General features: G+C 41.6%; 1 protein-coding gene and 2 long non-coding RNA genes across 3 annotated transcripts in view; 2 read left to right on the top strand and 1 right to left on the bottom strand.

The window, feature by feature from the left end:
* The window catches only part of LOC138854342 (uncharacterized), a 5,576-nt gene extending 2,494 nt beyond the window's left edge, over positions 1-3,082 (top strand). Inside the window, exon 2 of the long non-coding RNA XR_011393541.1 lies at positions 1-3,082. This exon is cut by the window's left edge and continues 817 nt beyond it. This is a non-coding gene — a long non-coding RNA (uncharacterized lncRNA).
* The window catches only part of LOC138854343 (uncharacterized), a 13,604-nt gene extending 3,719 nt beyond the window's left edge, over positions 1-9,885 (top strand). Inside the window, exon 2 of the long non-coding RNA XR_011393542.1 lies at positions 9,740-9,885. This is a non-coding gene — a long non-coding RNA (uncharacterized lncRNA). The remainder of the gene's footprint in view (positions 1-9,739) is intronic.
* An 871-nt stretch (positions 9,886-10,756) lies between these two features.
* The window catches only part of Mcm10 (minichromosome maintenance 10 homolog), a 66,523-nt gene continuing 54,475 nt past the window's right edge, over positions 10,757-22,804 (bottom strand). The window contains exon 14 of the mRNA XM_070096972.1: positions 10,757-11,059. Within this exon, the coding sequence (XP_069953073.1) occupies positions 10,958-11,059 (102 nt within the window). The 3' untranslated portion in view covers positions 10,757-10,957. The remainder of the gene's footprint in view (positions 11,060-22,804) is intronic.

Raw genomic sequence — 22,804 nt, 5'->3', positions numbered from 1 at the left:
TGGGCTCTCTGACCAATATTCATACCTAAATAATGTATATTAGAGATGATTTCCTCTACAGTGGACCCCCGGTATTCGATATTAATCCGTTCCTGAGAGCTCATCGAATATCGATAATATCGAAAACCGAATCAATTTTCCTCATAAGAAATAATGGAAATCAAATTAATCCGTGCAAGACACCCAAAAGTATGAAAAAAAAATTTTTACTACATGGAATATTAAGTTTAATGCAATAGAATACAATAAAATAATTGACACTTACCTTTAATGAAGGTCTGGTGATGATTGATGGGATGGGAGGAGGGGAGAGGTGTTAGTGTTTAGAAGGGGAATCCCCTTCTATTAGGACTTGAGGTAGCAAGTCCTTTTCCGGGGTTACATCCCTTCTTCTTTTAATGCCACTAGGACCAGCTTCAGAGTCACTGGATTTCTGTCGCACAACATATCTGTCCATAGTGGCCTGTACCTCCCGTTCCTTTATGACATCCCTAAAGTGTTTCACAACATTGTTTGTGTAATAGTCACCAGCACGGCTTGCAATAGCTGTGTTAGGGTGATTGTCATCAAAAAAGGTTTGCACTTTAAGCCACATTGCACACATTTCTTTAATCTTTGAAGTAGGCAACTTCTTCAATTTCTCTATCCCCTCCTCCGAAGCAGTTTCCTCAGGTCTGCCCTCTTGCTGTTCAAGATGATCTATCAGCTCATCAGTGGTTAGTTCTTCACTGTCCTCCTCCACCAACTCTTATACATCCTCCCCACTAACCTCCAACCCCACGGACTTCAATGCCACAATGCCGCATAGGATTCTCAGGGTTAGCCTCAAATCCTTCAAAATCCCTTTTGTCTACACATTCTGGCCACAGTTTTTTCCAAGCAGAGTTCAAGGTCTTAGTCACTCCCTCCCAAGCTGTACCTATCAGGTTTATACAATTGAGGATATTAAAGTGATCCTTCCAAAACTCTTTTAGAGTCAGTTGAGTTTCTGTGGTCACTATAAATCACTTTTGAAACATAGCTTTTGTGTATAGTTTCTTGATACATTTATACAGTGGACCCCTGCATAACGATTACCTCCGAATGCGACCAATTATGTAAGTGTATTTATGTAAGTGCGTTTGTACGTGTATGTTTGGGGGTCTGAAATGGACTAATCTACTTCACAATATTTCTTATGGGAACAAATTCGGTCAGTACTGGCACCTGAACATACTTCTGGAGTGAAAAAATATCGTTAACTGGGGGTCCACTGTAGTTTCTTGAAGTTGGAAATGACCTGCTGGTCCATGGGCTGCAGGAGAGAAGTGGTATTAGGAGGCAAAAACTTGAACTTAATGAAGCTCATGTCCCCAGAAAGTCACTCTGACAAGTCTGTAGGATGACCAGGGGCATTGTCTAATACCAGGAGGCACTTAAGGTCTAATTTCTTTTCAGTTAGGTAGTTTTTCACAGTGGGGGCAAATGCATGGTGTAACCAGTCATAGAAAAAGTCCCTAGTGACCCATGCCTTACTGTTTGCCCTCCACAGCACACACAAATTAGCCTTGAGGACATTGTTTTTCCTGAACACTGGGCATTTCAGAGTGATACACCAATAAAGGCTTCACTTTGCAATCACCACTAGCATTAGCACACATCAAAAGAGTAAGCCTGTCTTTCATAGGCTTATGTCCTGAGAGTGCCTTTTCCTCCTGAGTAATGTAGGTCCTGCTTGGCATTTTCTTCCAAAACAGGCCTGTTTCGTCGCAATTAAACACTTGTTCAGGTTTCAGTCCTTCACTGTCTATGTAATCCTTGAATTCCTTCACATATTTTTTAGCTGCTTTTTGGTCCGAACTGGCAGCCTCACCATGCCTAATCACACTATGTATGCCACTACGATTCTTAAATCTTTCAAACCAACCTTTGCTGGCCTTAAATTCACTCACATCACTATTTGCAGGCAATTTCTTTACCAAATCGTCATGCAACTGCCTAGCCTTTTCACAAATGATCGCTTGAGAGATGCTATCTGTTTTTCATTTATCCACACCAATAACAATCTCTCAGCATTTTCTAACACTTGCGGTCGCTGTTTCGTAATCACAGTTGCACCTTTTGCAAGAACAGCTTCCTTGATTGCCGTTTTCCTGGTCACTATAGTAGAGATGGTTGATTGGGGTTTATTATACAACCTAACCAGCTCTGACACACGCACTCCACTTTCGTACTTTGCAATTATCTCTTTCTTCATTTCATAAGTCATTAGCAACTTTTTTCTTGGAGGGTTGGCACTAGAAGCTTTCTTGGGGCCCATGGTGACTTGTTTTGCAGAAACAAGCACCAAACACTGATAATATGGATAATATGGAATGTACCGAATGTATCCTTAGATGCGCGCACACTGGCACACAAGGGGCAGTTCAGGCCACACGTGGACATGTCTCGTACGAATCATATCGAATACCGAGGAAAATTTTTTGCGATATAATGTATCGAATACCGGGGGTCCACTGTATTCTGTTTATTTCAGTATAATTTACACTACTGTATAAACATTTAAAAATATACCAGAAATGTTATAAATGGTGCAAAGGTGACATTAAAACAATATCAAAGATGGTTGACACAAACACTACCATTATAGTATGCTCCTCATTTAGCGACAAATTCGTTTAACGGAATGGTCTCAGGAACGGAACTCTGTTGTTAAAGCAAGGAGAGGCTGTATAGTGTATTTAGTCTGAGCTATTCAACCACACCTTGTATTTTTAATTACTATACAATGCAGGGCTAAATGAAGTATCTTCACGCTTTTTATAACTTTCAATTGAAGTCGCTAAACAATGTGCTATAAATAATTTTCTTCAGTGGTGTATTTTCATCCCTAAATATTTAGGCCACTATACATTATCTAATATTTAGATATTGCTGTAATGCTAAGAGCATTTTCAAAGTATAATCCATGGTGATTCAGGTGTTATTTATATAAAATATTGATTGCTTTCAGTATGTTGTGCTGTAATAAAAATAGAGCAGATGTATTGGACTGGAATGATAAATATACAAAAACTGGTTGCTTTAATGACCATTGAAGATAGTGTCTGTCTGTCTCTCTCTCTCTCTCCCTCTGTATGTATGTCTTTGTTTTTAACACTTATGCTCACCAGCCATTATTTGTCCATCTCACACTTTAACATGTACAGGTAGTCCTCAGTCATTTTACGCCCTTGTTTAGTGTTAGCACAGGGTCTTTCACATTTAGAAGTCAGATTAACATAGGGATATAACTTTATTTCAAGGCTCCTTCAAACAACTTAAAGCATTTATATGTTGCTGCAGTAGCTGGAAAAAATCTAAAAGCAATCCCTGAGATGACAGTATTTATACATACTTGCAATATTGTTTATGTAATTTCCCTGTAGCCAAATGTTGTGTATATGTACCATACTGTATTTTCCATCTTAAAAGATTTTTTTTTTTCCAATATTTAAGGGGTTTAGTTATAGGTAATACATATTTTAAGAAAAAGAGGATAAATAAGTATACACGATATGATGTAGGGCGAAATGACAGTAGTTTGTTGGATTATGTATTGGTAGATAAAAGACTGTTGAGTAGACTTCAGGATGTACATGTTTATAGAGGGGCCACAGATATATCAGATCACTTTCTAGTTGTAGCTACACTGAGAGTAAAAGGTAGATGGGATACAAGGAGAATAGAAGCATCAGGGAAGAGAGAGGTGAAGGTTTATAAACTAAAAGAGGAGGCAGTTAGGGTAAGATATAAACAGCTATTGGAGGATAGATGGGCTAATGAGAGCATAGGCAATGGGGTCGAAGAGGTATGGGGTAGGTTTAAAAATGTAGTGTTAGAGTGTTCAGCAGAAGTTTGTGGTTACAGGAAAGTGGGTGCAGGAGGGAAGAGGAGCGATTGGTGGAATGATGATGTAAAGAGAGTAGTAAGGGAGAAAAAGTTAGCATATGAGAAGTTTTTACAAAGTAGAAGTGATGCAAGGAGGGAAGAGTATATGGAGAAAAAGAGAGAAGTTAAGAGAGTGGTGAAGCAATGTAAAAAGAGAGCAAATGAGAGAGTGGGTGAGATGTTATCAACAAATTTTGTTGAAAATAAGAAAAAGTTTTGGAGTGAGATTAACAAGTTAAGAAAGCCTAGAGAACAAATGGATTTGTCAGTTAAAAATAGGAGAGGAGAGTTATTAAATGGAGAGGTAGAGGTATTGGGAAGATGGAAGGAATATTTTGAGGAATTGTTAAATGTTGATGAAGATAGGGAAGCTGTGATTTCGTGTATAGGGCAAGGAGGAATAACATCTTGTAGGAGTGAGGAAGAGCCAGTTGTGAGTGTGGGGGAAGTTCGTGAGGCAGTAGGTAAAATGAAAGGGGGTAAGGCAGCCGGGATTGATGGGATAAAGATAGAAATGTTAAAAGCAGGTGGGGATATAGTTTTGGAGTGGTTGGTGCAATTATTTAATAAATGTATGGAAGAGGGTAAGGTACCTAGGGATTGGCAGAGAGCATGCATAGTTCCTTTGTATAAAGGCAAAGGGGATAAAAGAGAGTGCAAAAATTATAGGGGGATAAGTCTGTTGAATGTACCTGGTAAAGTGTATGGTAGAGTTATAATTGAAAGAATTAAGAGTAAGACGGAGAATAGGATAGCAGATGAACAAGGAGGCTTTAGGAAAGGTAGGGGGTGTGTGGACCAGGTGTTTACAGTGAAACATATAAGTGAACAGTATTTAGATAAGGCTAAAGAGGTCTTTGTGGCATTTATGGATTTGGAAAAGGCGTATGACAGGGTGGATAGGGGGGCAATGTGGCAGATGTTGCAAGTGTATGGTGTAGGAGGTAGGTTACTGAAAGCAGTGAAGAGTTTTTACGAGGATAGTGAGGCTCAAGTTAGAGTATGTAGGAAAGAGGGAAATTTTTTCCCAGTAAAAGTAGGCCTTAGACAAGGATGTGTGATGTCACCGTGGTTGTTTAATATATTTATAGATGGGGTTGTAAGAGAAGTAAATGCGAGGGTCTTGGCAAGAGGCGTGGAGTTAAAAGATAAAGAATCACACACAAAGTGGGAGTTGTCACAGCTGCTCTTTGCCGATGACACTGTGCTCTTGGGAGATTCTGAAGAGAAGTTGCAGAGATTGGTGGATGAATTTGGTAGGGTGTGCAAAAGAAGAAAATTAAAGGTGAATACAGGAAAGAGTAAGGTTATGAGGATAACAAAAAGATTAGGTGATGAAAGATTGAATATCAGATTGGAGGGAGAGAGTATGGAGGAGGTGAACGTATTCAGATATTTGGGAGTGGACGTGTCAGCGGATGGGTCTATGAAAGATGAGGTGAATCATAGAATTGATGAGGGAAAAAGAGTGAGTGGTGCACTTAGGAGTCTGTGGAGACAAAGAACTTTGTCCTTGGAGGCAAAGAGGGGAATGTATGAGAGTATAGTTTTACCAACGCTCTTATATGGGTGTGAAGCGTGGGTGATGAATGTTGCAGCGAGGAGAAGGCTGGAGGCAGTGGAGATGTCATGTCTGAGGGCAATGTGTGGTGTGAATATAATGCAGAGAATTCGTAGTTTGGAAGTTAGGAGGAGGTGCGGGATTACCAAAACTGTTGTCCAGAGGGCTGAGGAAGGGTTGTTGAGGTGGTTCGGACATGTAGAGAGAATGGAGCGAAACAGAATGACTTCAAGAGTGTATCAGTCTGTAGTGGAAGGAAGGCGGGGTAGGGGTCGGCCTAGGAAGGGTTGGAGGGAGGGGGTAAAGGAGGTTTTGTGTGCGAGGGGCTTGGACATCCAGCAGGCATGCGTGAGCGTGTTTGATAGGAGTGAATGGAGACAAATGGTTTTTAATACTTGACGTGCTGTTGGAGTGTGAGCAAAGTAACATTTATGAAGGGATTCAGGGAAACCGGCAGGCCGGACTTGAGTCCTGGAGATGGGAAGTACAGTGCCTGCACTCTGAAGGAGGGGTGTTAATGTTGCAGTTTAAAAACTGTAGTGTAAAGCACCCTTCTGGCAAGACAGTGATGGAGTGAATGATGGTGAAAGTTTTTCTTTTTCGGGCCACCCTGCCTTGGTGGGAATCGGCCGGTGTGATAATAAAAAAAAAAAAAAATAATTTAAAACTCTTACAGATCATAGTTCCTTGATGGACAAACCATGAAGTAGCAAAGTATAGAAGACTTATGGTCAAGTGTTATGGTGTCCCACATTAAGGGATACTACAGGAGGTTAATTCATCTGTGTTTCTTCTTACTGTTAGTACGGGTTTAGTGCTCCCCATGATGATAATCTTACTATTAGCTCGTGTAAAATTAACTTTTTCCATACAACTAAATCTTGACTGATAAGCTGTACTGTAACTTAAACCTGATTGAGCTGATAATCCTCATTTTTATTGCTTGCAGAAAACACATTGGTCATACAGTACCAGCCTTATTAGTGATAGTCGAACTTCTCTTAACTGACAGTATGTACTATTTATGAAAGGGTTTAGCACTTTTTTGATTATAATAACAATTTATGAAAGAGCATATAAACTTATCTTTAGCTTCCTGTCTTTGAAGGCCCCACTTTTGATGTAGACACTTTAACAAGCATTTGGGAGAGACCTCTGGCACCTCTCTGAGAGCAATTGTCTTATTGATAGTCCAAACACTTTGATTGATTGTCCTATTTATCAAAGAGCTTGTAGAATTCATTTCCAACATCTGCATGTTCTCATTCTAGCTGCTTTCCTCTTATAGAACCTGACTTTTGATACAGAGACTTAGAGACAGGCTGCAGATCTTGCCCAGTGAGAAAGACCTAGAGGCAAGTGTAGCTCCTAGCATCTCGTCAGAGGCTCCAACTGAATAACCTCTATAGTCGATGCTTGTCTGCCAAATATAAGAGTAGCCTTCGGGTATCTGAGACATTAAGGACCATTTATGCATTTGTCAGGCATATCTTGGAGTATGAAGCATTGGCATAAAATCTGTACTAAGGGGTACAAGCTATGAAGGTAATGGGATTGAACAATATTGGAAGACAGGAAATGGGATACATAATGCGTAATATTTTTGGAGAAATTGGTAAGATACAGTGATGGACTGTGAGAGGCAGGAAGCAGGTAATCACCAGGCACAGCTAAAGTTAGAGATGAGCTGCAGAGATGTCAGGAAGTATTTCTTCAGTTTATAGTCTCTTGGTGATCAGGTGAAATGACATCAACAAAAAGTGGTGGTGGCAGGCTTCATGCATAGTTTTAAGAACAGGTATGATAAGACTACAAGGAAGTGAATATGACAAGTTGGTAGGCAGAAGGTAGGACTCAATCCCTGCAACCCCATGTAGGCGAGTACAGAGATTATGGTTTCTTAACTATGACTGACCACACTAATTTTGATGCTTTTAGCACCAAGGCCCACCCAGTTGGCATTTTATTTTTTCCTTGATGTCAGCCCCCCTTTGCCTTTTAAAACCTTGACCCCTATGGGTTTGACTTAGCCTTCCACATGATAAAAGTACCTCCTCCATACCAGTCTTTACATTTTTTTTATATATTGGTTATCTAATTGAGGTTAGTGACCCCAAAAAAACAAGGAAACATGTCATTATTCATTCAGTAGCTGTCTTGTCAGAAGTTCAGATGTTATAAATCAAAGGGCTTTCTGAACTGCAGGATTCCCACCCCTCCTTCAGAGTGCAGGCACTTCTCCCTGCTTCCAGGACTCAAGTCTGCTTAACCAGTTAACTTGAATCCCTTCATAAATATTATCTTGCTCTTACTTCAAGCCACAAACCACTGGTTTTCCTTTAACTCTGATCTAATATGGGCACAAAAGCCCACTAGATACTAAAGCTCTTAAGCACTTGCAACCTTTATCCCTTCCTGGGAAATCCCCTACCCCTCCTGTCACCCATAATTTGTGTACCCTTTAAGTCGTAGTCTACTACTTGCAAAATGCTGAAACCACCTTAACAGCCCCTCCTCAGCTCTTGATTTATACTTTGGTGACCCTGCACTGTCTTCTAAGTCTTTGCTCTGATACACAACACATTGCTCTCAGCATGACATTCCACTCCCTCCAGCCTTCTCATAGCAACACTTAGTCTATATCTCATACGCATATAAAAGCATTGGTAGCACTCTGGTTCATTACCTTGTTTTTCCTCCATAAATACTTTCCACAGTTGTCTCGGCCCACCACCCTTTCTTTCCCCTTGTCTATTCTGCCATTTATTTCATCTTTAATCCTTTAGGTGTCGGTGCTGTAATATTGCGGCTTTGAAGCCAGTGTTGGTCCCGTAATACTATGCCAAAATTCTAACAGCTTCCAATCTTGTGGGAGAAAGCTGGTGGGCCTTCATATGAGAGAATAGGCCTGCATGGTCAGTTTGTGCAGTATAAAAAAAAATCCTGCAGCATGCAGTGCACGAGAAAAAAAAAAAAAACCGTTTTGGTTTAAAACGGTGACTTTGCAGTGTATTTTCGTATGGTATTTAGGTTGCGTTCTAGTTTTCTTGGTCTCATTTGATAGAATGAAAGATATATTACAGAAATAGAGGTGATTTTTGCATAAAGGTAGCTTGAAATTGAGCTCAGAGTAGCAGGAATGTTTGATTTTTGACGATGTTCAAGAATAAATACATCACGTCATGTGTCCAGTACACATCAACTGGTGGGTCTAATGTACATTCACGAATGCACCGATATTATTTATTATTACAAATTATGCAGTAGTCTGAATAACAGTAAATCATCTATTTCTTGTGTGAATAAAAATTCAAAGTAATGTAAGGGGCCTGGAGATGTGACTAATGAACAGAAAATGTCATTTTAGGGCCAAGAATGTCTACCTTGTTTATTCTGGCCCCTATTTTGAAATTGGCCTTGAATTTTGCATGAAATTGGCCAAATTCGTAATTTCTGATCACTTTGTGTAATTGAAATAGGTAAATAGGCAGTTTCTTGTACTCATTATTATTATTATTATAATCAAGGGGGAAGCGCTAAACCCGGAGGATTATACAGCACCTAGCCCTTGTGGCTTAGTGCTTCTTTTTGATTATAATAATAATATACAGCGCCAGGGGGGGGGGGGAGGATGTGGAAGGCATTCAGGCTTAATTCGGGGAACTGGAGCACAGATCCAATTCCCTAAATCAAGAGCCCCTCACCAACATCAAGGAACCTTCCTTGAGGGGTTCTTGTACTTGATAGAATAAAAGGAGTTCTATGAAATAGCTATGAGTTTGGACTAGTGGAACAAAGGACTTGGCCCAAAATAGGGCTCAAAGTGGGTGAAATCGCTGATGTGTAAATATCGCCGAGACTGCTACTTCGCAAGAGCGTAATTTTGTAAGTTTTCCATCAGATTTCAAGCTTTTGGTTTCATTACCTTTGGAAAAAGATTCTCTTATTTCATTTTTTTTTTCCTTTTTGTTTTTCTGAAAATTCTTTGACACTATGAGCAAGTTTGTGAGCAGGGATCTCAACACTGATTATTATTATTATTATAATAAAAAAGAAGCACTAAGCCACAAGGACTATACAGCATCTCAACACTGAGGGTTACTAGAACCACCTGGTGAATATTTATTCGCATAATGCCTCTGACCAATCTAACGTCAAATTTTTAATTGCCTAGACTGTTACTCTCATTTTTTTTTACCATGTTCATTTTGAATTTCATTCTTGTACATACCCTCCCAAATTCATCTACCAACTTTATTTTTCCTTCAGAATTTCCCAAGAAAACTGTCATCAGCAAAGAACTGGGACAACTCCCACTTTCTATCAGAGGCACTCTCCATTAGGCCAACACCTCTTCCCAGTACCCCAGCATTTGCTTTTTTCTTACAACCCAATCAATAAATGTTGAAGAATCATGGTCTCCTTATCTGATTATCTCCCATTCCCCAGATGCTATAATTTTGTGAATAATTCAAATTTAATGCATACTCTTAGCTCTTTATATACAAGAGAATGTTTGAATGCAGGATTAAGGTCTCCTTTTACTAGTGCCCCTTTTCATATTGCACTTTGTAGGTTATATCCCTGAACGCTGTATAATCCTATGGGTTTAGCGCTTCCCCTTTGATTATAATAATAATAATATATCCCTGAACAAATAAGACCTCACCCTGGGAAAGACTTTTAAAGTCATAAGTTATACTTCCTTATAGCTTAATTAGGTTGCCTCGAGTTTTCTGTTTTGTATTCATTATTTTAGCATCTGCAGATATGCCATTACCCTTAAGCCATATTATATTCATGATGTGCTGCATGACCCAAATAGATTTAGCAGATAAATTTTAATATATATTTGCAATGCTAAAATCATATGGGTTGTTCAGCACTATACTGTACTCTGTATTATTATTATTATATTATAATCGAGGGGGGAAGCGCTAAACCCGGAGGATTATACAGCGCCTGGGGGAGGGATGTGGAAGGCATTCAGGCTTAATTCGGGGAACTGGAGCACAGATCCAATTCCCTAAATCAAGAGCCCCTCACCAACATCAAGGAACCTTCCTTGAGGGGACTGTACTCTAGCTACCATACATGAGGGTAATTGTAATCACTATAATCCTTTCATAACTGTTCAAAGAAAATGTTCAGTCAGAGGGTCTGTTCCCCTGTATCTTGTTAATTGTTAAGAAATTGATAAAACCTTCAGAAAATGCAGTAATCACTATTGACAGTTTATTTTGTACATTACTACTGCATACTTGTATTAAAATTATTAAGTCCACACTGGCTTGATATTTTTTATAAATTAGTAAAATAAAATTCTTAGCCTTAAATATACAATATGTACAAGTATTGAAAATGAAAAGATCACTATTTGAATTAAGAGTACAGTACTGCATGCTAGACAACAAATTTGCAAAATTCAAAACTGACATTGTACAACCTCTTTAACAAAATTACTGTATTCAGAGTACTGTATAGGTTTCATATATGTAGAAAAACTTTGTTACTGCTTGCACTGTAATGCTTGAGCTCGTCACCTCTCAAGGACAATATTTCAGAATCCAATTTAGGTCCACTCTTTGCCTGGAAAAAAAAATAATGTAATGAACAACTCAATCATACACTGTAGATTCATATAGTTATTAAATATTAGAATTCCCCAGACTACTATTGTATTTAGTACAGTACAGGCAGACCTTAATGTAAGTACCCAGTGAATTAATAGGGCAGAGATGGGAAGTTACATATCCTGGTTAGGTACTCAAGTTAACCTGCCCCATTATTTAATTGTTGCCATGATGCTATCCAACTTGTCAGAAGCTGTAACTAGTATGTATTGGTCATAAGGGATGGGTCTCACCTAGTCAGCTGCCAGACAGGGCTACTGTTTGGACAGACTTATGCTGAGCCTCTGAATATAAATCAGATATCCTATATAAATATGTAGGTCATAAAGCTCATGATCTCCAGTCACCAGTTTTTCTTCCAAGGCAAGTCCCATCTGCTTACAATGGATACAGTGAAAGCTCGTGAAGAAACAGCGACACCTAAGTTGTTAAGACATTATCTTAAGGATTCAGTGAATTAATAGGCTGGAGAATTTTACATGAATGGACATTATTCAAAAGCATATTTCAATGTTTAAATACTACTCAAAGGCATACCATATAGCTATTTGCAAATCTAAAGAAAGATATTTAGGGGTACTTGCCCAATGTCCTAACATGAGTTTTATTGTAGTACATAACTGGGTATCTTTACTTTGTAGAAGTTTCACCATCCAGTGGCTTTGTCAATACAATACATGAACATAATCTGAAAACTAGAAATAGACAGTGGATGAGGAAATCAGTCCCTCAGCCTCAGAGCAGGTGATGAGTAAGTCTTGATGAATTCAGTATAGGAAAAAAGATTGGTACTTGTATACAGGAGTCAGATGAGTGCACTTCATCTTGCTCCAGTATATAAGTGCCAATGTTTCTGCCTGCCTCTTCAAGGGGGGTAGCTCCTTGGCATGGTGAAGAGGCTGAGGAATTAGAACTTTTGGTCTCCTTCCTCAAACCAAACCTAATTGCCCCCTAATCCTCCCTTCCCTATCCCACCCTCCCCATGCCCCTCCCCCCTTTTTTTTTTCTCCCTTTCCTCCCTTCTCCCCTTGTTTCCCATCCCATTTGTAGTCTCTGGGCTCCTCCCCTCGGGCATTACGGTTTCTAGGTAGGGGGAAGTGTGCCGGGGTTCATCCCACTCTGTGGGGTCCCTTGGGGGTGGTGTGGTTTGCTGTGGAATCTGAATTGTCTGAACGTGCCCTGCTCCCTTCCCGGATTTACGAGAAGTGAGCGGGGTGCCCTTCAGATAATGGGTGTACCTCCAGAAGCTGCCTTTCGGTTCTGGGAGGTGGCAGCCGAAGGAGGTATGCTTTATGGCGAGTTTCCGACCGCCCTTTCTTTTGTCTGCCAAGGTGGCTTGGTAGATGTGAGGCTGCTATCCCAAAGCACTGGTTTACTGGCGTGAAGGGTAGGGTATGACACGAGTTCCACACTGCATCTTCATTGCCCATGGGCTCGAGGCCCTCTCGGATGAGGGGGGGGGGGATGAACTTCTGGCCCACTGTCCCTCCATTGTCCCTCTTTTCTTTCCTTTCCTTTTCTTCTTTGTTTCTAAAATAACAAGGAAGAAGCATCTTTATTATGGAGTCTTCACCCAATGAAACCTTTCCTCCTCCCAGACTCTTCTGATCCCACACCCTGTTCTGACCCAGCTTTGTTATTGGTCCATTCTCTCTACTATTCTCATACCCCTGTACCTTCTGCTGGTGACGCTGCATTGCCCGTTTGTCCATGCTGCTACTTCTAGCGTACCTTTCACAATGTGTCCAGCTTCCCCACATACGGTGCGATGATTTTTGGATCGCCAGCCTCCCTCAGGTCAAACCGCCCACAGTACTACTAAATGACCAAGACAACCTACTGATGACAGTTCGTCGATGATCGCTCAAAAACGACTGACACGGCAATCGCTACCTTTGCGTACCAGGCTAATGAGTGTGCAATGGACAAAATTCTTTTCTTTACAAGTCTTAAATGGATTATCTGTCTGATCATGGAATTGGTAAAAGTCTTGTAAGGCACGTTGGCCAAACTATATCTTTCCATGCTCTTCGAAGCAGTGCGCATGTCATAACAGCACAGGATTCAGATCAAGCTCATGCTCTTTCCCACATCACTTCAAATGATAACATACCAGTCACCGTTTGTAAGCACACTACTCTTAATTCTTGCAGTGGTACTGTGGTATTACTCCGTACAATTCTATAGAGTGATTTTTTGTCTTGTGATATTTTAGAACAATTAGTCCTTCAAAACCTCCTTATTCTTAAGGTAATTACATACATCCTGCCCGCTCGTGGGCAGAGATGCTTTCCCATTAACATCGCTCGTTTAACCTTCGACTGCCGTGAACTTCCGTCCTCTGTCTACAATGCGGGCCATTGTTTAGAGGTCCAAGTAGTTCCCACTCCCCAACAGTGTCGTAATTGTAATAATGTTGGTAGAATTACCGACAATATGTAAAGTAAAAGGACACAAGTGCAACTAATGTGACATTTTATTGTGGCAACGTTTCACTCTCCAGGAGCTTTGTCAAGCCGATACAAACAGTATATGGACACAGAGGGTATATAAAGGCTCAGAGTGAGGTGCAATACTAGTGAGGTACCATTTCGATGTTCACAGGTGGTAGTAGTAGTAGTAATACAGGTCTCTCTCAACATTCACGAGGGTTAGGAGATCAAGAGCCTCGTCAATGTTGAAAAACCGTGAATGTTTGGTGCCCCAATATATTGTAGGGAAATATAATAAAATACTGCTTCCTTAACTTGTTGAACCATGAACAATCATAAAATACATGAAAACGTCGTAAATTGTACTAAATACATACGTTATGCCTTAACAACATGTATGTTATTAAATACCACTGCAAGTCCCTACTACCCTCCCTCCGACCCCCCACAACTGGCAGCCAGCCTTCCCACCACTGTGTGGTGAGTGTTTTGCTTGTTCATTATTTACTATTAAACTACAGTATAAATAATGTAAACCCATCCATGACTGCATATTATTATTTTTATTTTTATTTTATTATCACACTGGCCGATTCCCACCAAGGCAGGGTGGCCCGAAAAAGAAAAACTTTCACCATCATTCACTCCATCACTGTCTTGCCAGAAGGGTGCTTTACACTACAGTTTTTAAACTGCAACATTAACACCCCTCCTTCAGAGTACAGGCACTGTACTTCCCATCTCCAGGACTCAAGTCCGGCCTGCCGGTTTCCCTGAATCCCTTCGTAAATGTTACTTTGCTCACACTCCAACAGCACGTCAAGTATTAAAAACCATTTGTCTCCATTCACTCCTATCAAACACGCTCACGCATGCCTGCTGGAAGTCCAAGCCCCTCGCACACAAAACCTCCTTTACCCCCTCCCTCCAACCTTTCCTAGGCCGACCCCTACCCCGCCTTCCTTCCACTACAGACTGATACACTCTTGAAGTCATTCTGTTTCGCTCCATTCTCTCTACATGTCCGAACCACCTCAACAACCCTTCCTCAGCCCTCTGGACAACAGTTTTGGTAATCCCGCACCTCCTCCTAACTTCCAAACTACGAATTCTCTGCATTATATTCACACCACACATTGCCCTCAGACATGACATCTCCACTGCCTCCAGCCTTCTCCTCGCTGCAACATTCATCACCCACGCTTCACACCCATATAAGAGCGTTGGTAAAACTATACTCTCATACATTCCCCTCTTTGCCTCCAAGGACAAAGTTCTTTGTCTCCACAGACTCCTAAGTGCACCACTCACTCTTTTTCCCTCATCAATTCTATGATTCACCTCATCTTTCATAGACCCATCCGCTGACACGTCCACTCCCAAATATCTGAATACGTTCACCTCCTCCATACTCTCTCCCTCCAATCTGATATTCAATCTTTCATCACCTAATCTTTTTGTTATCCTCATAACCTTACTCTTTCCTGTATTCACCTTTAATTTTCTTCTTTTGCACACCCTACCAAATTCATCCACCAATCTCTGCAGCTTCTCTTCAGGATCTCCCAAGAGCACGGTGTCATCAGCAAAGAGCAGCTGTGACAACTCCCACTTTGTGTGTGATTCTTTATCTTTTAACTCCACGCCTCTTGCCAAGACCCTCGCATTTACTTCTCTTACAACCCCATCTATAAATATATTAAACAACCACGGTGACATCACACATCCTTGTCTAAGGCCTACTTTTACTGGGAAAAAATTTCCCTCTTTCCTACATACTCTAACTTGAGCCTCACTATCCTCGTAAAAACTCTTCACTGCTTTCAGTAACCTACCTCCTACACCATACACTTGCAACATCTGCCACACTGCCCCCCTATCCACCCTGTCATACGCCTTTTCCAAATCCATAAATGCCACAAAGACCTCTTTAGCCTTATCTAAATACTGTTCACTTATATGTTTCACTGTAAACACCTGGTCCACACACCCCCTACCTTTCCTAAAGCCTCCTTGTTCATCTGCTATCCTATTCTCCGTCTTACTCTTAATTCTTTCAATTATAACTCTACCATACACTTTACCAGGTACACTCAACAGACTTATCCCCCTATAATTTTTGCACTCTCTTTTATCCCCTTTGCCTTTATACAAAGGAACTATGCATGCTCTCTGCCAATCCCTAGGTACCTTACCCTCTTCCATACATTTATTAAATAATTGCACCAACCACTCCAAAACTATATCCCCACCTGCTTTTAACATTTCTATCTTTATCCCATCAATCCCGGCTGCCTTACCCCCTTTCATTTTACCTACTGCCTCACGAACTTCCCCCACACTCACAACTGGCTCTTCCTCACTCCTACAAGATGTTATTCCTCCTTGCCCTATACACGAAATCACAGCTTCCCTATCTTCATCAACATTTAACAATTCCTCAAAATATTCCCTCCATCTTCCCAATACCTCTAACTCTCCATTTAATAACTCTCCTCTCCTATTTTTAACTGACAAATCCATTTGTTCTCTAGGCTTTCTTAACTTGTTAATCTCACTCCAAAACTTTTTCTTATTTTCAACAAAATTTGTTGATAACATCTCACCCACTCTCTCATTTGCTCTCTTTTTACATTGCTTCACCACTCTCTTAACCTCTCTCTTTTTCTCCATATACTCTTCCCTCCTTGCATCACTTCTACTTTGTAAAAACTTCTCATATGCTAACTTTTTCTCCCTTACTACTCTCTTTACATCATCATTCCACCAATTGCTCCTCTTCCCTCCTGCACCCACTTTCCTGTAACCACAAACTTCTGCTGAACACTCTAACACTACATTTTTAAACCTACCCCATACCTCTTCGACCCCATTGCCTATGCTCTCATTAGCCCATCTATCCTCCAATAGCTGTTTATATCTTACCCTAACTGCCTCCTCTTTTAGTTTATAAACCTTCACCTCTCTCTTCCCTGATGCTTCTATTCTCCTTGTATCCCATCTACCTTTTACTCTTAGTGTAGCTACAACTAGAAAGTGATCTGATATATCTGTGGCCCCTCTATAAACATGTACATCCTGAAGTCTACTCAACAGTCTTTTATCTACCAATACATAATCCAACAAACTACTGTCATTTCGCCCTACATCATATCATGTATACTTATTTATCCTCTTTTTCTTAAAATATGTATTACCTATAACTAAACCCCTTTCTATACAAAGTTCAATCAAAGGGCTCCCATTATCATTTACACCTGGCACCCCAAACTTACCTACCACACCCTCTCTAAAAGTTTCTCCTACTTTAGCATTCAGGTCCCCTACCACAATTACTCTCTCACTTGGTTCAAAGGCTCCTATACATTCACTTAACATCTCCCAAAATCTCTCTCTCTCCTCTGCATTCCTCTCTTTTCCAGGTGCATACACGCTTATTATGACCCACTTCTCGCATCCAACCTTTACTTTAATCCACATAATTCTTGAATTTATTATAATCAAAAAGAAGCGCTAAGCCACAAGGACTATACAGCACACAGCGACTGCATATTAGAATGGCTATTCGGACAGGTATTGGAAGGTGACATCATGTGTTTACTCTTGAACACAGCAAAGAATCAAACATTTCTGCTACTGCTAATAATATTATTAATAATAATAATAATAAATACGATAGAATTGAAGAAGGAAATTGTAGAAAAATACAAGGGTTGAAGCAGTGGTGGAGGAAGTGGTTGACACATCATCAGTGTGGCTTTGTTTATGCTGGAGTATTAGTCTCTGTGCTCTTCCAAACATTTCACAATAATTCATTGTATTTGGTGCTTGTAGATTGGGTGTGACTGGAGTGGTTGAGGCAGTGGTAGAGGCAGTGGGTGAGGCAGTGGTATTTACTAACATATATGTTATAAATAATAATAGTACATGTTAATATTAATAACATTTATAATAATAATAATAATAATAATAGTTATTCATAATGTACTATTATTATTTATAACATATATGTTAGTAAATATCACTGCCTCTATCACTGCCTCTACCACTGTCTCACCCACTGCCTCTACCACTGCCTCAACTGCTGCCTCACCCACTGCCTCTACCACTGCCTCAACCACTCCAGTAACACTCAATCTACAAGCACCAAATACAATGAATTATTGTGAAATGTTTGGAAGAGCAGGGAGACTAATACTCACTCCAGCATAAACAAAGCCACACTGACGATGCGTCAACCACTTCCTCCACCACTGCTTCAACCCTCGTATTTTTGTACAATTTCCTTCTTCAATTCTATCGTATTTATTATTATTATTATTATTATTATTATATTAATATTATTATTATTAGCAGTAGCAGAAATGTTTGATTCTTTGCTGTGTTCAACAGTAAACACATGATGTCACCTTCCAATACCTGTCCGAACAGCCATTCTAATATGCAGTCATGGATGGGTTTACATTATTTATACTGTAGTTTAATAGCAAATAATGAACAAACAAAACACTCACCACACAGTGGTGGGAGGGCTGGCTGCCAGTTGCAGGGGTCGGAGGGAGGGTAGTAAGGACTCGTGGCGGTAAACTTAAATATGATTTGGCAGCTGGGAATTTGGCGGTTAGGAATTCGCGAATGTGTGAAGCCCGCGAAAGTTGAAAACGCGAATGTTGAGGGAGACCTGTACAGTATGGTAGAGCAATTAATTCGTACACGAGTGAAAGGATATAAAATTATTATTATTATAATAAAAAAAGAAGTGCTACGCCACAAGAACTATACAGCGCTGCAGGGCAGGAAGGAAGCGAGGGCATCAGGTGGCAAAAGGGAGATGGATGAGTAATAGGTTACGGATAACAGCGGGGTAGTGGATGGTGAAAGGGTAAAGGGCAGCAAGAGACTGAACTAGAAAGGGCTGAGGGGAGTGCGAAAAGTATCATCAGAGTTTGTGGAGCAAATCAGTCGGTCAAGAAGTAAATGAGAAAGTCAGGATTAAAGGAGGGTCCATCAACAAGAAGGGAAGGTAACGAGAGAGTAGTAGAACGAAGACGACGTTGGAGGTAAATTCTGCGTGCTCGTTGATAGAGAGGGCAGTCTAACAGAATGTGGCTAATCGATACTGGAACTTGACACTGCTCACAGAGAGGAACAGGGTGCCTCTCCATGAGATACCCATGAGTAAGACGAGTGTGGCCAATGCGAAGGCGGGAGAGAGTGGTCTCCCAACCTCGGCACTGATGACAAGAAGACGGCCAGTAACCTATGCTCGGTTTAATAGAATGAAGTTTGTTACCGAGCAGAGTTGACCAACGTTGTTGCCAACGGGTGCGAAGGTGGGTAGCTATTGCAGCAAAATAGTCCAGAAATGGAACACCTCGATAGGAAATTGGTAGGTCATGTACTGCTGACCGCGCAGCAGTTTCTGCCTGTTCATTGCCCTGTACGTCGACATGACCAGGGACCCAACAAAAAACAAAATCTTTATGTTTGGTAGAGATACGGCATAGCCAAAGTTGGATACGGAGAACTAGGGGATGAGATGTATCAAATTTTCGTATAGCCTGTATAGCACTAAGGGAGTCTGAGACTACTACAAATGATGACACAGGCATAGATGCGATACGAATAAGTGCTGCAAGAATGGCATACAGTTCAGCAGTAAAAATGCTAGCTGAAGATAGTAAATGCCCCCGCACGACGCTGTCCGGAAACACTGCTGCGAATCCGACGCCGTCTGAAGACTTAGAGCCATCTGTGTACACAGCGGTGGCATGAGAATGGGAGTGGAAGTGATCAAGAAAAAGAGAGCGGGAAGCCACCGTAGACAGTTGAGCTTTCGAGCAAGGGAGTGAGAAAGAACAGACCCGAACAGCTGGAGCTTCCCAGGGGGGTAGGGAAAAGTGAGATGCTACATGAACATATAAAGGTGGTAACTGAAGGGAAGACAAGAGTGAATGTAGGCGAAGAGAAAAGGGACGGAGAAAACAGGGGCAGCGAACGAATAAAGAATGTCTACTAATATCGGTGACCATTCTATAAATGGAAGGATTGTGTAGATCGTGAGAACGTACGTAGTAGCGAAGGCAATGGGCATCACGGCGATCAGACAAGGATGGAACATTCGCTTCTGTATAGAGGCTCTCAACAGGGGAAGAGCGAAAAGCACCAAGGCACAAACGTAATCCTTGGTGATGGATAGAGTTAAGGCTAGAGAGAGTAGCAGAAGAGGCCGCGAAATAAATCTGGTCACCATAATCGAGTTTCGATAAAACGAGGGCTGAATGTAGGCGAAGCAGAGTTCGACGATCAGCTCCCCAGGAAAGATGAGCAAGGGTTTTAAGAAGGTTTAGCCGGCTGTGACAAGTTGCCTTCAGAGAGGTAATGTGAGGTTTCCAGGATAACCTATGGTCAAAGAGAAGGCCTAGAAACCTGACTGTATCACGTTCGGGGATACGGGAGCCATAGAGATACAAAGGATGATCGGAGATAACAGAGCGTCTAGTGAAAGTAATTTGGTGAGTTTTGGTACTTGAAAATTTAAACCCATGCGTGGTGGCCCAAGTGGAAACACGGTTGACCGCATGCTGGAGAGAAACTGCAATAAGATGACAGTCAGCGCCTGCACAAGCAATAGCGAAGTCATCAACATAGAGTGATGACCAAATATTGGGTGGAAGAACAGAGGCCAAATCATTTATAGCAAGGAGAAAAAGTGTTGTGCTTAGAACACATCCCTGAGGGACACCTTCAGCTTGGACGAAGTCCGGGGAAAGAACATTATTGACTCGAACACGGAAATGTCTGTCAGTTAAAAAGTTCTTAAGGAAGGATGGTAGATTGCCTCGGAGGCCTAAGGAATGAACCTGGGCCAAAATATTATACCTCCAAGTTGTGTCATATGCCTTCTCAAGGTCAAAAAATATGGCAATAACCGAGTGATTATTTGCAAAGGCATTACGTACATACGTATCCAAGCGTAGTAAGGGGTCTATGGTAGAATGACCCTTACGAAAGCCATATTGACTAGCGGAGAGACTGTTGTGTGTCTCTAAATACCACATTAAACGTCGATTTACGAGACGTTCCATCACTTTGCAAACTGCACTAGTAAGAGCGATGGGACGATAGTGGGAGGCATCATGTCCTGTAGTACCCGGTTTGCGGAAAGGGAGAACAATGGCAGATTTCCACAGCTGGGGAAGAACTCCTTGTGCCCAAATAAGATTGAAGAGGTGTAAGAGGACTACAAGGGCTGACCGATGTAAATGTTGTAACATACGAATATGAATGTCGTCAGGCCCAGCTGCCAATGATCGGCAAGCTGAGAGCATTGCCTCTAGTTCTTGAAGTGTAAAAGGCACATTATACTGTTCTTCTATGAGAGAAGAAAAGTCCAAGGGTACTAACTCTCTGGCAGACTTTGAGGAAAGAAACGAGGGGCATAGATGGAGCCCCCGGGAAATACGGACCAGATGTGTGCCAAGTTCAATGGCAACGTCGAGAAGGTTTGTTACATCAACCCCAGCGACCCGTAGAACAGGAGCTGGGTCAGGAGAGTATTTACCACTCAATTTCCTCACTTTTTTCCAGACTGCACTCATAGAAGAAGCAGAGGTGATGGTGGAAACATAGTCTCGCCAACAAGTGCGTTTAGCTTCACGGATGACACGGCGAGCGATCGCACGCTTCTGCTTAAAATCAAGAAGTCTCTCAGCGGTTCTATTGTACCGGTACCTGCCCCATGCAGCACGTTTCAAACGTACTGCACGAGCACAAGCAGGAGACAACCAAGGCACGCACTTCTGAGAATGCCTGCCTGAGGTTTGGGGTATAGAATGAGAAGCTGCGGTATAAACTGACGTCGAGAAGATGTGTAGGAGCTCATCAATGGAGGATGAAGAAGGAACCTCACTAAAAGCAGTGAGGTGTGAGTAAAGATCCCATTTTGCCTGATCAAATTGCCAGCGAGGGCTACGGAAAGGTGGTGAATAGGAAGGAGAAGTAAGAATGATCGGAAAATGATCGCTGTCATGCAAGTCCGGTAGAACAGACCAGGTGAAGTCTAGTGCAGTGGAGGAAGAGCAGACTGATAGATCGATGCAAGAGAGAGTATGAGTACGAGGATCAAAATGGGTGGGAGTACCCGTATTTAAAACATGGAGGGGGTGAGAGGCGAGAAAAGCCTCCAACTGGATGCCACGTGAGTCACAATGAGACCCCCCCCCCCCAGAGGAAATGGTGGGCATTAAAATCACCAAGTAACAGAAGTGGTGGTGGTAAGGATGAAACAAGAAAGGCAAAGTCTGGGATAGAAAATGCTCGAGAAGGAGAGAGATATAAAGAACATATTGTAAACCACTTATTCAAGTGGATACGGGCTGCAGTGTAATGCAGCGAGGTATGGACAAATAATTGACAGTACGGAATATCATTGCGTAGAAGAAGGGCACTTTCATTAAAGGTCCCATCTGAGAAAGGATCCGAAGAATACAATAAATTATAGCCTGAGATAGGTTGGAAGACAGCCGAGTGTAATTTTGGTTCTTGTAAGCAAGCACCAACAGGGGAAAACCTGGAAAGCAACATCTGAAGCTCACTCCGATTACCCGAGGCCGCGGATATTCCACTGTAAATAGGCCATGATTGGCGATGAAGAAAATACCAGGAATCTGTAGGTAAAGGCACCTACGGACTAGAGGGGTTAGAAAAGTCAACGTGTGGTGGCATTGGAAGACGTTCAAGTAGTGAAGGAACGGAGCGTTGCGAAGAATGGGGTTGTGAAGATGGAGGAGAGGGAAGAGAAGGAACAGGAAGTAAATCAGTGTCCATTGAAGGTTTAGTCTCTGCAATATATTCTGAAATGGCTTCAAGTGTTTCTGAATTCAAAGATGTATGGGAGACCATATTGGAGATAGAAGGAGGAGGGTGAGTCAAGATTGGGACAGTAATGGACTGTACCAAAGTAGAGGGGGAGGGAAGAGTGTAAGGGACTGGAGATGAAGTGTGGGGGGGGACAGAAGAGGCAGAAACCTGGGAGGTGGCAGAAGAGGGAGAAACTTGGGAGGGGACGGGGGTGGAAGGCATAGTACGAGGAGGAGGGTGAATCTCCACACTTGTAATAGAGCCAGAGAGAGGGGAAGAACTAGGTACAGAGACTGGAAAGGTAAAGTGTGGAGGTGGAAGAAGGGAAGGAAGGGGCAAAGAAGATTTGAGCAATGTGGATTTTTTGGACTTCTGAGAAGGAGAGGGGCGATTGGTATTAGGTGTCG

This window comes from Cherax quadricarinatus, chromosome 55 (genome assembly GCF_038502225.1).
Source record: "Cherax quadricarinatus isolate ZL_2023a chromosome 55, ASM3850222v1, whole genome shotgun sequence".
Taxonomy (NCBI): Eukaryota; Metazoa; Arthropoda; class Malacostraca; order Decapoda; family Parastacidae; genus Cherax; species Cherax quadricarinatus.
Note: the sequence above shows the minus strand (reverse complement) of the source record. Positions and strands in the feature narration are given on the sequence as shown.